The sequence below is a fragment of the Scyliorhinus torazame genome, chromosome 9, assembly GCF_047496885.1.
Source record: "Scyliorhinus torazame isolate Kashiwa2021f chromosome 9, sScyTor2.1, whole genome shotgun sequence".
Classification (NCBI taxonomy): Eukaryota; Metazoa; Chordata; class Chondrichthyes; order Carcharhiniformes; family Scyliorhinidae; genus Scyliorhinus; species Scyliorhinus torazame.
Window position 1 is genome coordinate 269923048 of NC_092715.1, and position 15996 is coordinate 269939043.

Below are 15996 nucleotides of genomic sequence, written 5' to 3' on the forward strand. Positions count from 1 at the left end.
AATCTCTGCAGTCATTCCTTGATATCACACGTAGTAAATTGAATTGGATGAAGATGGGCGTCTGTAATTCTGGATGCCTCGGGAGGAGACTGAGTTGGATCATTCTCTCAGCAGTTCGGGCTGAAGATTGTTGCAAATGCTTCAGCCTTATCTTTTGCACAGATGTGCTGGGCTCCCCTATCATTGAGGGTGGGGATATTTGTGGAGCCTCCTCCTCCTGATATTTGTTGTTGAATTGTCCACCACCATCCACAACTAGATATGGCAGGACTGCAGACCTGAGCAGGTGGTTGTGGAATTGCTGAGCTCCGTTTATTACTTGCTGCTGACATGCAAGTAGTCCTGTATTATAGCTTTGCCAGGTTGACACCTCAATTTTTGGATATGCCCGTTGATGCTCCTGGCATGCATTCCTGAACCCTTCATTGTACTACGGTGGATGCCATGGCTTGATGGTAGTTATGGAATCTTTACAGTGCAGAAGGAGGTCATTCAGCCCATCAAGTCTGTACTGGCTCCGTGAAGAGCATTCTACCCAGTCTCACTCACCTGCCTTGCACCTTAACCTTGCACATTCTTTTTTAGATAGCAATCCAATTCCCTGGATGCAGACACAGTAGATCAAATGATTTTCTCTCATCACTTTGTTATGTCACTTGTTCAAGATAAAATATCTGCAGTTGGTCAAAAAAGTCTACCTTTGGCCATCATTTATCAGATTATTTTCATATAGGCACTCTTCCACTTCTGTTTTTGATTATTGTTTTGTTAGGAAATAGAGATAGTTTAAACAATTTATACTTGTTTGTGAGTATTATAAATAAGGTATACGTTTGAGCTTAATTTGTGTTTATGTAATTGTCTGATAAGAAAGGGAGAAAAAAGAAAGGGGTAAGACATCAGTTAGCTTCATATTAAGCTAAGGTGCCAACAAGCCTAGTTTAGTTTCAAGGTAGACTTCAGCTTAGTTTCACTTTATACTTTGCCTGCATTGTAATTGAGGTTTTAGCAATTACAGGCTTTAAAACCTGAGGCCCACACTGAAAGGCTGAGCATTTGAATTCAATTGGAACCAGGTAACCAAGAAGAAAACAGCTCCCACAGACTGCCAATACAGGCTGGATGTTAAGTAAGGAGCATAATCCAGCAGACAGCTAAAGTAACCCTCAGGATGATGACCGCTGAATACCGCCTGTGAAGCAGTGGTGTTCTGTTGGTATGAGAGAATGTGTGTAAGCTTGAATGCATGTGGTGATCCAGGGCAGAGGAGTACTGAAAGGAGAGTTTGAAACCCTGAATGTGGAGCCTTGGTGAAGGCATCTGAGAGAGAGCCTTGTGTGGAAGAAGGTTTAAAAGTGTGTTCTTCAAGAGTGGAGTTTGGAAATTCTCTTGAAAGCCATAATTCTAGAGAGACCAGTTGGATCTCAGTGTAACAAGCATCTGGAGGGAATTTGATGAGAAATCCCAGAAGTTGTTTTGGGTGTCAGAGTGTGGTGTATCTGACCACATTTCACCTCGTGATGCACGCGGACTGTACTTAGAACATTAAACTAGATGTTGTAACTCGTGTTACAAGGCTGAATATATCGAAAGATATAGCTAGGGTGAAGGAGTAGCGTTTTGCAGTTAATTTTGTTTGAAAAACATTTTATTCTTCTGTTAAAAGTCCATCAGAAGTCCTGTGACTTTCATCCATGTCTCTAAACATAAAATAAATGTTAGGATCTGTCACGTTGGGTTCTACTCCGGGACCTTACCGTCAAGTAGTAACATCGGCTGGGATCGTAACCGTTTCCATTAGTTTCCGAACTTTTTTTTTTTTAGATCGGTCAAATAGACTTGTAATTATCCATGAATATAGGAATAACGTCCGCCTGGTTTCAGTTTATGGGACTTTGCCCATTGTTCATCAAATGTGTCAGTTTCACATATGGTTTTATCTCGCTGGGGTGTAATCCAACTGTCCAAGGGAATTTCACTTCCTCCAGCCTATCCAGAGTCTCCAATTCAAAGTCTGGAAGTCCACATAACTGATGTTTGAGTTAAATATTTTAGGTGCTTTCCCTGGTGAAAAATCCTCCTAGCCATTTAACACATTTACTAAATCCTGTAAATTTTCATTTTAAACCATGTAAAAACCTTTTGGCTTAGATTTCCTCCGGTAGTTGTATTTTCTTGGAACGTTATTGTTTTTGGTACTTTAGTGAGGAATACCCCCATCGGCTGATCTAAGTGCAATTATCTAACATAAAACAGACTGTAAATTGAAACCAAGGCCGTCTGATCTGTAGGACATAGGACCACACCATATATTGCATTTACCTAAAGAGTCCATGGTGGAGGTATGCATTGGCTATACAAGACTTGACGCTTTTTTAAAAAGCATGGAATAATTTTTCCCTGATCTCTCTCATTCTCGACTGGGTAATATACAATAATCCAACTATTCTTTGACACCAGTAGGAATCAGGCAAACTTGGAGTTTTTGCCAGTGATCAAAAGTAAGTACGTGCATGCAACTGACCCAGGAAAAGGAAACTTGGATTGCATTTTATCTTCGATACAAAGCAAATAAATGTATCAAACAATTTCTGTTTTATAAGTATTCAAATTTGTGAGTGATTAACAAATATTGTTAGTCTGACCGACATTGTGAATAGCTCATTTAAGTGTGATGTTCTGTGGGTGGCATTAGTAAGTAGGTGTGAAGAGTAGGCGGTATTTCGTATTAATGAGACACTTGGCATACTTTAAATTAGTCCAGGGTCATTGTTCAAAGTAAATCTGTTGAAATATGTCTTAGGAGTATTGTCTTGGGGAAACAACACCACTTTAACTTGGGAGTGTGCGTCTTATTTGGTTGGCTATCTATGTATATTTTCATTAGTGGGTATTAATACCCGCATTTGATTAATTAGCTATATTTCTACTACTGACCCTGGAATTTCTCATTAATACTACCATTTGATTGATGGTATTGATTGATGTTTTAGTAAATTTGTCCGAGAATTTGTAAATCTAAACTCTAAACAGTGGTACTGTGGTCCTTAATAGGGAAATGGCTTTCTTGGAAAGGCAGTAATTGGAGCATGATCGCTAACAGTACTGTGGGTGTGCCTACACCACATGAGGACTGCAGCAGTTCAAGAAGGCAGCTCACCACCTTCTCAAGGGCTATTAGGGACGGGCAATATATGCTGGCCTAACCAGCAACACCCACAACAGGGTATGTCAAAATGGATGGGTGAGAACACCCATGGTTATGAATTGGGTGGGAACATATCTGGCATAAGGTTACACAGCACCTTCTCCCTTGAACTATTCAGCTTGGACGGCTGTGTTTGCACCATGAACCATACAATATTAGCCTAGTTGCTGCTACTAAATGAATGAATAACGACAGGAGGGAAAAACTGAGGTGAGCAGCACACTAAGTATATGGACAACACGGCCAGCACGGTAGCACAGTGGTTAGCACAGTTGCTTCACAGCTCCAGGGTCCCAGGTTTGATTCCCGGCTTGGGTCACTCTGTGCGGAGTCTGCACGTTCTCCCCGTGTCTGCGTCGGTTTCCTCCCACAGTCCAAAGATGTGCAGCTTAGGTGGATTGGCAATGCTAAATTGCCCTTAGTGTTAAAAAAAAGGTTGGGTGGGGTTACGGGAAGGGTGGGGGTGTGGCCTTGGGTAGGGTGCTCTTTCCAAGGGCCGGTGCAGACTCAATGGGCCGAATGCCTCCTATTGCACTGTAAATTCTATGAAGCCCAACCCTCGCTGCCATTGCAAGGCTGTCTGCATTCAGTTGGGCCTTCCCACCAGGTGGGGTGGACGACCCACAGCCTTGCAAAATGGCCATTAATGGGCCATTTGAATATTTAAGTTGGCTTCCCGCATCCTTGTGGTGGGAAACCTGTTGGAAGTCAGTCCTGCTATTGATAAACAGATTGAGAAAGTGATCCAACCCAGCTGAAAGTGGCTGACTCCTGCTCCTTTTCTTATATTTCTATGCTGCTAGGAGTGCATCTTTCAACACAATATTTAAACATTTTTAATCACTTTTTTTAATGCAGCAACTGACTTTGAAGTAACTCCAAGATTCTTGCATTTGTCAAAATTGGGTGTTGTACTGTTCCGTTCATTCAGAAAAAGAATTTTTGATATCACTCTAATAGGTCAAGCAAATCTCAGAACAGCATTGTTTTGTCTTGTGGTTCTTAGAAGTTTGAATGAATCACATTTTTAGACACTTTCTGGAGCTAACATCAAGCGCACTTTTCTTTGCAGCAGAATAATACCTGGTCAGTTGAGTGCACAGACTATAGTGCAGCATTGACCGATGTGGCATCCTCAACACTTATGTATACATGAACACAACAATATAGTTCTAATTCTTCTTCACCAATAGAACAAGCACCCTGAATTTTTGAAGTGTTTGGGAATTTAACATAATCCTGTTTCCTAATTGGCTACCATCACAGTAGCTTTCCCATTGGAATGTGCTAAATGATTATTGAACTAATGAAAGCAGCAGGGTGGTAGGCAAGAGAAATAAAAGTCTTTGTGGTGCATGATTAAGCAGCAGCCTTGGGCAGGGAGAAGAGGAGCCCTCTGGTCTTAAGCAGTTGGTCAGCGTTGCGAACGGTACACTGCCCAACGGCTTTCAGACTTGAAAAGAAATTCTGTTGTTCAGAAAAGCTACCAGAACAGCCTGATAACCTTACTTTCAATTCAGTTTACTTTTAGACGCATAGTTTTCGTTTTAAACGTGCTTGTTAGCTGTCCAAGATACCTGCATGCAGAAAACTGGTCAGGTGTTATTTAGTTAATTAAAGATGTACAAGTGCATTATCTGGGCAAAAAGTACCAGAACTTAGGACCTTGAATCTTAATGCGTTTTAACTGGACCGACTGACTGACTGATCCTCACAGTGATGAAACATTGCTTTCTAAAGTAATGAGGGAGGTTATTTGCCTCAAGTCCTAATTCCAGCAAATTCAAAAATAAATAACAATTACGTTTTTGCTTAAGGCTCTCTGATGAATGTTACTTTTCAAATCTGCTTGCTAAACTTTGCTTAGCTGGATAACTTTATATGCACACTTTTTATTTTTGAGCTGTCATACGTTTTAACTTCCTTGCATCAGGTCATTTCAGGAAAAGGTGACCAGATTTAGCTCAGTTGGCTGGACAGCTGGCTTGTGATAGAGAGAGACGCCAGCAGCACTGGGTTCAATTCCCGTACAAGCTGAGGTTATTCATGAAGGCCCCTACTTCTCAACCTTGCCCCTCACCTGAGGAGTGGTGATCCTCAGGTTAAATCACCACTAGTCAGCTCTCCCCCTCAAAGGAGTAAAGAGCCTATAGTCATCTGGGACTATGGCGAATTTACTTTCTCTCATTCACTTGCATCCTTCCAATCCAATTAATATTCACTGGTGTTTTTTTCGCAAGAGATTTCTCCACTTCAGCAATTGCATTTGATTATATGACATTACCATTTTCAAATTGTTAAAACATCATGTAATGGAATTTGATGAACCGAAAATTAAGTGGTTTTATTCCATTTTCCAAATAAGACCAACCTAAAAAGTCTTGTGGGGGTCATGGTGTGGGTGGGAGGCAAAGTAAGGGTAAGTGAAAAAGCACTCGAGCAATCAAAATGTGGGAATTCGATAACAGACACTAGAACTAATAGTGTTTACAGTGACCAATATCAGAATGGATTTTATTGGCAAATACCTTGACCGAGGATTCCCCCCGATATCCGTGTGGAATGGAAGTGGGACGGCAGAAAGATGGCCACTGAGTACACAGCTGGAAATCCTGTCTCATTTCCACCTTTTTCCCTGTCCTTGGAAAAACGGCAGGGAGTGGGCCTCTGAATCGGTCAGTTTCTGTTAAACATGACAATTTGTATCTCTGTAGGCTCGTTCAGCGTGCGTCCCTGGTACGTTGGACGACCTTTAGTGAGGTGGACAGAGATCTGCTGCTGTCTGGAGGTAGGGACAGGGTCGCCTGTAAACCCTTAAGAAAATGCAGTTTGAAATGGGCGTTGAACATGGCAGAGTGGTTCCTATCAGACTTGCCTGTCCTGAGTTCCAGGCCTCCAAAAGTGGGAAATTTGTACCATGAACATTTTCCCTGGAAGCACAATTTATAATAGGCAGCCACAGCTGTGGTTGTGAATTTGGGGCAGAAGGTGGTGTACTTTCCCAGTGTCCTGCCTCCATTTCTGCCGCCTCGCCACTAATTGGGTGGCAGACCCATCTCTACGGTCATGAAAGCCCAGATCCCTGGAAAATCCTGCTTCCCAGGAGGCTGGCGGCAGAGGCAGGTGACCTGGAATTTACACCATCTCCCAATTCCTGTCTCCGAGGGAAAAATCCAGCCCCTTGTTTTTGTACGAAAGGGAAGCGCATGTGATGTGATTACAAAAAGTTGAAAAAGTTAGCAACGGAGGTTGTAATATTACTTTTGGCATTACTTTCTCTGGAAATGGTTGTATATGGAGATGTAATTGCAAGCTTCTTTAAAAAAAAAAAAAAAAAAAAAATGGGATCTATTTGTTTAGTTTTAAAGAGCACTAGTTTCAGGAGCACTTTGGCAATAATTGGTAGAGTTGCTTTGATTGGCACACAGATCGAGCAATGTGATTTGAAATATTTGGGAAGCCGCGAGCCATGTGTTTAGGTTTTTTTTCCCCCCACCTTGTGATACTGAGCTGTATGATACGTGAGGCAATTTGACTAGCAGGAGGCAAAACTGGAGAAGTACCAAGCTTTTTTTTGAGCATAGCTTTGTATTATAAATGAGATCTGAATCAGTTTTGGCCTGAAGGAAACCACTGCAGGGACCAGGACTGTACTGGGACCAATTTGGAGGCGCAAAAGTGCAAACATCAGATTTGCTGCCACATCAGTTTGATTCCACTCTCTGTATAAACTCACGTATTGTTTGTACAAAAGGAGGGGAGAAGCCGAGGTTTATTTTCCGAATAGTTTCTTCATGTGGGGCAGCACTTTGAGTGAGAAATGTAAGCTCAGCAATTCAATCGAAGTGTGAATTGAACAATGGAACTGGTTTAAAGTAGGGGGATTCAGTGAAAGCAAGATATAAAACAATAATGGCTTTATACTGCTCAAATCTAAACACGGCTAAATTGCTGACTTTGAAAGCAGACCAAGGCAGGCCAGCAGCACGGTTCAATTCCTGTAACAGCCTCCGCGAACAGGCGCCGGAATGTGGCGACTAGGGGCTTTTCACAGTAACTTCATTGAAGCCTACTTGTGACAAGCGATTTTCATTTCATTTTTCATTTCAATCCAGCTGCTAGCAGAAATGTGAACAACCCTAGTTCCAAAGTTAATATCTTCATAACGGTAATCCATCTTCAGGGATGATTTCATGACAAGACCAATTCGGAAACTTAAGGAGAAATCTTACTTGTCGGAAAGCTGAATTGTTTTGACAAGGTTCTTTTTTCTGTCAGGTTTAATAACTATGGAAGTGAGAGTATGAAAACCCATGAACTTTTTGCCCCTTATTGTCAGAAACACGAGAACTTTGTGAGAGTACCCAATGATCTTCTCGCAGGAAAATAAAGTATCAATTTTGCAAGGCCCTATCTTACTGCAATTAGATGTGCGTTTAGAAAATGGTGAACTTGCTGTAAAACTAGCCCATTATTTTTGTTTGTTTCAGCTCAACAAAGTGAGGGATTTGTATGAGAAGATCAATGAACAATGCGAAGCTTACAAAGAGTTAATCTGGTCACAAAATGAAAATCATGAGGTAAGATTTGAATTGATTTGTTAGATAGTTGTTTTGTTATTTAACATAAAATGTTTTACATATAATCTTTGAGTCTGACCCTCTGTGTCTGGCCTACTGTCTTCATTTAGAAAGTATAGTTTCTATATCATATTTTTGTTCTCAACAATGTTTTGTTTTGCAAAATATTTGCAAATTATTAGTATTAAACTTAAGCAATTATGCCTCCTCTCATTTTGCATGGGGGTGGGTTTGTACGTGATAAATATGCAGCAAATACAGTCCAAAGATGCACAAGTTAAGTGGATTGACCATGCCATATTGCCCCTTGGTGTACAAAGGTTAGGTGGGGTAATTGGGACAGGGCAGAGGATTGGGCCTGTCTGGGGCGCTCTTGCGGAGGGCTGGTGCAGACTCAACGGGCTGAATGGCCTCCTTCTGCACTGTAGGGATTTTATGATTTGTGTAATTTATTTCCCTTCAGTTGCAATGGAAACTTTTGGCTTTCTGTTTGCACAAGTTCAATGTGTATCGGAGTACAGCCAGCACTGCGGTCTCTGATGATATCTATGGATGTATCCTCGATAGACTCGCAATTAAGGTGCTGAGTACCAAGAGATTTCATAAGGACACAGACAAGATTGAGCTTCAACTGGTACATTTCACGCTATTAATCTTAAAAATTTTGATCCAAGCCCAATAAGGAATTCTCTGTCTTTGGATGAATTATACCAAAGGCTTCAACAAATACTTTATCAAATTGCTAATAAAAACAGAAAGTGCTGGAAATACCCAGGTCTGGCAGTATCTGTGGAGAGAGTTAATGTTTCAAGTCAAAATTGAAGAAAGGTAGAAATGTTTTATGCAGTGGAAGAGGATGAAAGAAGGGCTAGGATAGAGGGCAGGAGTGTTTTAAAAGACTAAGATGTCACGGAACAAAAAGCAAAGAGTTGTAGTAAAGAAACGGAAGCGGGCTGGTTAGCTCAGTTGGCTAGATGACTAGCGTGTGATTCAGATTACCACCGACAACCAGTCTCTTCCTTCAAATCCAATTATGTGAAGCTGCTAGCATTGGACTGGGGTGAGCACAGTAAGATGTCTTACAACACCAGGTTAAAGTCCAACAGGTTTGTTTTGAATCACTAGCTTTCGGAGCACTGCTCCTTCCTCAGGTGAATGAAGAGGTGGGATCCAGAATCCTATATATAGACAAAGTCAAAGATGCAATACGATACTTTGAATGCAAGTCTTTGCAGGTAATTAAGTCAACAGGTCGTATTGCATCTTTGACTTTGTCTATCTATATGTTTCTGGAACCGACCTCTTCATTCACCTGAGGAAGGAACTGTGCTCCGAAAGCTAGTGATTCAAAACAAACCTGTTGGACTTTAACCTGGTGTTGTAAGACTTCTTACTGTGTTCAAATCCAGTAGGCTTCTCTTTGATGAGTTGGCCATTAATAGTGATTAATTATCGACTATTGGGCTAACCACCCCCCCCCTTGTGGACACGTGACTGACTTGCATAATTTCTATAATTAAATTTTAGGCTAAAAATCTTTTTTATCATGCAAAACTCAAAATATTGTGGATTATTTAAAGCATTCAGCATTGCTTGGATGCTTGCCAGATATATCAGAAAGCATATTGCAGCCACATGATTTTTCATCGATCTTTTTTCATGGTGAGCATCTCATTTCCAAGTTTCATTAAAAGAGGCTTGGGATTTCACCTTCCTGCAGCTTTACCATGGGGCATGTCTTTTTTTTGTGTTATCTTACGCACCCTGCATTTAGTAAAGCATTCTTGTGACGTTACTGTTACGGAAAATGGCTTTGGTTTCTTCCAGAAGAATTAATGTGCTACAGGTACTGGTAATTGAGGAGCCTTGTGTTAGGTTGTCGCCTAAATTCACACTTGAGGTGGTCTCAGAATTTCATCAGGATTAAGAAATTATCAGCACTTCTCTCAGTCCCCTTCCCCCTAAAGTTTGAATTTGAGGGGTTTGTTTTCTTTATGCTAAAGGAGATTAAATGCTGGATTGCAACATAAAGAATTGATTTGATAATGTGCTGAAGATTTTTCACTCTGATAATAAGGGTAGCAGGAGACTGGATACCTGATTTGAATGAATGTGAACCTTTGTTCTTCAGAAAGTTCATGAAGACCTGACAGCTGCAAATAAGAAGTTAAACCATTGGCGCAGTGAATGTTCCGAAAAAGATGCGCTGATTGACACTATGAACATGGAGCTACAAAACGTGAAACATGGCTTTGGGAGGGAGAAGAATTCTGTTGCTGAAGCTAAAAATGAAATTCAAAAGCTTTCACGAGCTCATCAAAAGGATACAGAGGTGATGGATTGCAAGATAATCTCTTAAACTGAATATTTGTAATTGCTTTGATATGTGCACCACCATTGTATGTGGCCCATCTTATTATTTCTCAGTGCTCACTGTAACTTAATTTAGAATTTGTGACAAGTATATTACACATTCACCTCTATAATGATTAGATTTTTGTTACTAGATAACAGGCCTGATCTGAGGACTCATCATCATGAAACATTTAAAATCCATGATTGGAAATGTGAAAATTTAAATTTTCTGCTAGTTTGCAAGCAATTTTTATTTTTTAATTATTAGTCTGTATTTATTGCCAATTCGTAATTGGCCTTGAGAATGTATTGGGGATCTGCCTCCCACAGTGCTGTTAGGGAAGGAGCTCCAGGGTTTGGATCCAGCGACAGTGAAGGAGCGGTGATATATTTCAAAGTCAGGATGGTGTGTGGCTTGGAGGGGATCTCCCAGGCGGTGGTGTTCCCATGCATCTGCTCCTCATGTCCTTCTAAATGGTAGCAATTGTGGGTTTGGAAGGTGCTCCTGAATGAACCTTAGTAAATCCCTGCAGTGTATCTTGTAGATGGTACACACGGCTGCCACTGTGCGTTGGTGGCGAAGGGAGTGAATTGTTTGTGGATAACAATAATATAATAATCGCTTATTGTCACAAGTAGGCTGCAATGAAGTTACTGTGAAAAGCCCTTAGTCGCCACATTCTGGCGCCTGTTCGGGGAGGCTGGTACGGGAATTGAACCCACGCTGCTGGCATTGTTCTGCATTGCAAGCCAGCTATTTAGCCCACTGTGCTAAACCAGCCCTGTGTGCTAAATCAGCCCCGTGTCACCGTAACACCCGATGGGGTGTCAATCAAGTGGACTGCTTTGGCCTGGATGGTGTCGAGCTTCTTGAGTCTTATGGGAGCTGGACTCGTCCAGGCAAGAGGAGAGTGTTTCATCACACCCCTGGCTTATACTTGTAGATTGTGGACAGGCTTTGGGGAGTCCGGAGGTGAGCAACCTGTCATAATGTACTGTTAACTATCACTTGATAAACCTGTAATCATTATGTTGCAGCCATTAGTATTTTATTGTTGATATTATCATGAATGCCCCACCAGACCGGTCATAAAAAACAAGAATAATATTGCCCTGATTAAGTTCACTAAATATTAGTTACACAAGTCATTTCACTCGCATGAGTTCAAATGATGTTTAAGAAACTTCTGTTTCATTCTTTGCCCTTGATGTTATCCTGTAAATTTTTGCCATTAAATACTCCTGTGCTTTACACTTTTTTGTCAAGACTAAGAGATGATGTATTCAACATATTCCTCAAGCATTTAAAGTAATCATTAATGTTTTAAGCACTAGTTGCAAACAATATTTTTTCCAGCAAGCTGGGGAACTCCGTTTGTTCAGGCACGTTACTCAGTGGCAAGTGCAATGTCAAGTAGTATTAATGGAAAATGGCACCTTTAGTAACATTACCACACAGTTATGGTTCAGCCACCAAAGAAATCATACAGGACTGAGTTTGAAAAAGCATAAATTTGGAATGAAGTATGGCTACACAAACTTTATTTAGGGCTTTGTGGGTGTAAAGTGCAATTAAAAATCTGTGTTTAATATTGTGAGATATAATATCTATGAACATTGTCACCATTTAGAGTCTGCCCTGTTTTTGAGGACAATGAATGCTGAGTTTTACATGGAAGATTTGGGTGCACATAGAACTGAAAAGCTGTGTGATTGGGTAACGTGGGGAGATGGTGGGGGAGTGGTTTTATAATCTGGAGGTCCAGGTTACTGCTCAATGTTGCGTGAGTTTAGATCACACCGACCGCCGGTGGAATTTAAATTCTATGAAGAAATATGAAATAGAAAAAGGCTATTTTTTTGAAATTCTAAAAGAAAGAAAGACTTGTATTTATATAACATTTTCCATGACCACCCAATGGCTGTAAAACGCTTTGGGTCACTTCAGTACTTTTATAGTCACTGTTGTCACGTAGGGAACAAAGTTGAACGCCGCACCTGGACCGATCCAGCGACCATGGAGGTCTCCTCGAGTGCCACATGGGACAAGATCTGTTCCAATGAGCAATGGTGCCGGATTTGTCGGATTTGCGATTGGCACTCTGGAGGCTGATTCGCTGTAGCCACGTGTACGCACTGCATGCCCCACACACTCCATCCCAGCCAACAATATGACAGCAAGGAGAGCAGCCCGAGATTTATGGATGCCAAGCTCAAGACCCTCATGGACGCCATGGAGGAGAGGTGGGCCATCCTGTACCCCGATTCAGGAAGGAGCTGCCAGTCGCCACTCTTCGCCGTACCTAGGCGCAGGTAGCAAAGGCAGTGAGCGCGATGAGCAACACCATCCAGACTGGCTTGCAGTGCCGTAACAAAACTGCACAACCTCCTCAGGGCGGCCAGCGTGAGCGTTCAGCACTTTGCCCTTGGCACCAACCCCAGTCCCGCACATCCATAACTCTGACCCCCACCTTGCACCATGTGCTGGCATCCATACCAGCTTGGCACTGTCCCAGTCCTGTGGGGGGTCACCCCGACCTCAAACCCCCCTCTGCCCAACCGCTTTTCCCAATTCTGGCATTGGCCAATGGAGAATCCTGCCCATAACTTAAAACTTTTTTTCATAAAACATAGAGGAACAGAGTCACAGGGCCATTAATTAGTTTTAACAAGTGAAGTTCTATGAGTGATGTCAGCATCGCTTTCTTGGATTTCAACCAGTTGAGGTTAAGAAGTTTTGGTAGACGCATCCACCTGTAGACTATGTTCACTCCACTGGGAAACTTGCCCTTGACAAGGTAAAGGATGGTGGTGATGAAGATAGAGAAAAGGGTGGGGGCGATGACACATCCCTGCTCGACTCCAGTCTTTACCTGGAAGGATTTGGTCTTATTTCCGTAGGTGACGACTGTCACCGACATTTCGTCGTGGAGGAGTCGGAGAATGTTCATGAATTTATGAAAAATGTAAAAGTTATGGTCTTTTGAGCTAGGGTTCCATTCTGGAATCTTTCTGTCCAACTGTAGCACCAGCTGAGATTGTAACACAGCATATTAAATCTTTCATGCTGCATGACACTAGAAAGGGAAAGATATTTTGATTAGATGAAATAGGCATCATACTTGGTTTCTATTCAGTCTTCATGGGAATTATAAATTCAAAGCCATTTTTAAATCTTTCCGCACCCCGTATTAAGGCAACAACATATTTGATTTTTTTTTTTATATCGCCATTCTTTGAAAAGGACAAATTGCAAATTGGGATTCAGATTAACAAAAATAAAGAGTTTGTTTTTTAATGGTGAGAGAGTGGGACGTGTTGAGGTCCAAAGGGACCTGGGAGTCCTTGTTCATAAATCACTGATGGTGAACATGCTGGCTCAACAAGTAATAAGGAGGCAAATGGTATGTTAGCCTTTAGTGCAAAAGGATTTGGGTACAGGGTAAGGAAGTCCTACTATAATTGTATAGAGCCTTGTTGAGGCCGCACTTGGAATATTGTGTAGTTTTAGCCTCCTTGCACAAGGAAAGATATAATTGGTGTAGAGCAAGTGCAGTGATGGTTCACCAGATTGATTCCTGGGCTGACAGCATTGCCCGATGAGGAGATATTGAGAAGACTGGGCCTGTATTCTCTAGTGTTAGAAGAATGAGACGTGATTTCATTGAAGTGTCCAAAATTCTTACAAGACTCCATACCACCTCAATAAGAGGTAGGTCATTCGGGACTGAGAAATTTCTTTATCATAGAATCATCATAGAATCTCTATCAGGGACCGGTTTAGCACAATGGGCTACACAGCTGACTTGTGATGTCGAACAATGCCAGCAGCGCAGGTTCAATTCCCGTACCAGCCTCCCCGAACAGGTGCCGGAATGTAGCGACTAGGGGCTTTTCACAGTAACTTCATGGAAGCCTACTTGTGACAATAAGCGATTATTATTATTATTACAGTGCACAAGGAGGCCATTTGACCCATCGAGTTTGCACCAACCCTCCGAAAGAGCACCCTACCTAGACCCACTCCTCTGCCCCATCCCAGTAATTCCACCTAACCTTCGGACGCTAAGGGACAATTTAACATGGACAATCCACCTAATCTGCACGTCTTTGGCGTGTAGGAGGAAACTGGAAACCCACACAGATACTGGGAGAACATACAAACTCCACACAGTTAGATGTGTTGAACCTTTGGAATTCTCTACCTCTGGGCTGTGGAAGCTCCGATAGTCAAGACCGAAATTGATAGATTTCTGGATATTATAAGTATCAAGGTTACGGAGATAGTGCAGAAAGATGACATTAAAGTAGAAGATCAGCCATAGTCTCATGGAATGGCAGAGCAGATTTCAGGGTTTGAATTACCTACTCCTGAATCGGAGACTATTGCAATCCAACGAGTCTTCAAGTTAAAATACCATTGAATCGTTCAGTACACAAGGAGGACTTTAGACATTTCTTCAACTTTAAAGTCCTAGAGATTTACAGCACAGAACGAGACCTTTTGCCTATCATGTCTGCTTCTTAAATGTTGTGCGGATTCCTGCCCCTACCACCCTTCCTGCCCCTACCACCCTTCCTGCCCCTACCACCCTTCCTGCCCCTACCACCCTATCAGGTTGTGAGATTCAGATCGCCATCACCCTCTGGGTGAAAAATGTTTTCCTCAAATCTCCTTGATCTTGAATCATTGTCCCCGCTACTCAGGGGTCCTTCCTTTTCTTCCTTTTTACCCTATCTCTGTCCCATTTAACTTTGTGCACCTCAATCATGTCTTCCCTTGGCTTTCTCTGCTCTCAGAAAAACTCCTGCCCAGGCAACATTCTGGTATTTCCTCTGCACCCTTGCTAGTCATGGCATATCCATTGTCCCTTTTTTAAAGAGCTATCCACTCGGTTCTGTTCCTCTGCCTTCCCCTATACCATTTTTTAAGTTCTCCCTTTTCAAATGTTTTATCATCTTGCTCTGGATTCTCCTTCCAATGTTTTTCCATGGAACATAGAATCATAGAATTTACAGTGCAGAAGGAGGCCATTCGGCCCATCGAGTCTGCAAAGGCTCTTGGAAAGAGCACCCCACTTAATTCGCACACATCCATCCTATCCAGTAACCCCACCCAACACTAAGGGCAATTTTGGACACTAAGGGCAATTTATCACGGCCAATCCACCTAACCTGCACATCTTTGGACTGTGGGAGGAAACCGGAGCACCCGGAGGAAACCCACGCACACACTGGGCAGCACGGTAGCACAAGTGGCTAGCACTGCGGTTCACAGCGCCAGGGTCCCAGGTTCGATTCCCCACTGGGGCACTGTCTGTGCGGAGTCTGCACGTTCTCCCCTGTGCTATCCATTATGCTACCGTGCTGGCCCTATGACATGGAACGATCCACGTCTTTGCAAACTTCATTTTAAAAATGCCAACTGGACTCCATGTGATAGGTCCTGGAGAATATGAGGGTGGTCAGACCGTAGAGGGGAACAGGCTGGTCATTCATTCCTATTATTTTTATGGTCCACTAGCCTCTTTTATGCTTGGCAAGATGCTGAAAAATCTCCGAAAGCTAGCGATTCGAAACAAACCTGTTGGATTTTAACCTGATGTAAAACCTCTTACTGTGTCGTCGTCCCCCCCCGGTCCAACGCCGGCATCTCCACATCATTGATGGTTTGGACTGCTGTCCTGAGTGAGCTGGAACTTGTAGAAACCTGAAAGATTAGAAAAAAAAATTCAAAGGCATATTTAGCTTTGAAATCTGGAAATACTTTTCTGCTAATGCCAATTTTTAAGTCACTTTTTCCTTGTCCGCAAAAAGGTGCATAAAAATATGACACATTCATCTTCACGTTGA

General features: G+C 42.2%; 1 protein-coding gene across 3 annotated transcripts in view; it reads left to right on the plus strand.

Moving 5' to 3' along the window:
* The window catches only part of ccdc171 (coiled-coil domain containing 171), a 298637-nt gene that overhangs the window by 96396 nt on the left and 186245 nt on the right, over positions 1 to 15996 (plus strand). For all 3 annotated transcript variants that reach the window (XM_072517495.1, XM_072517496.1, XM_072517494.1), the window contains exons 12-13: positions 7699 to 7788; positions 9920 to 10120. In XM_072517495.1, the coding sequence (XP_072373596.1) occupies positions 7699 to 7788; positions 9920 to 10120 (291 nt within the window). The remainder of the gene's footprint in view (positions 1 to 7698; positions 7789 to 9919; positions 10121 to 15996) is intronic.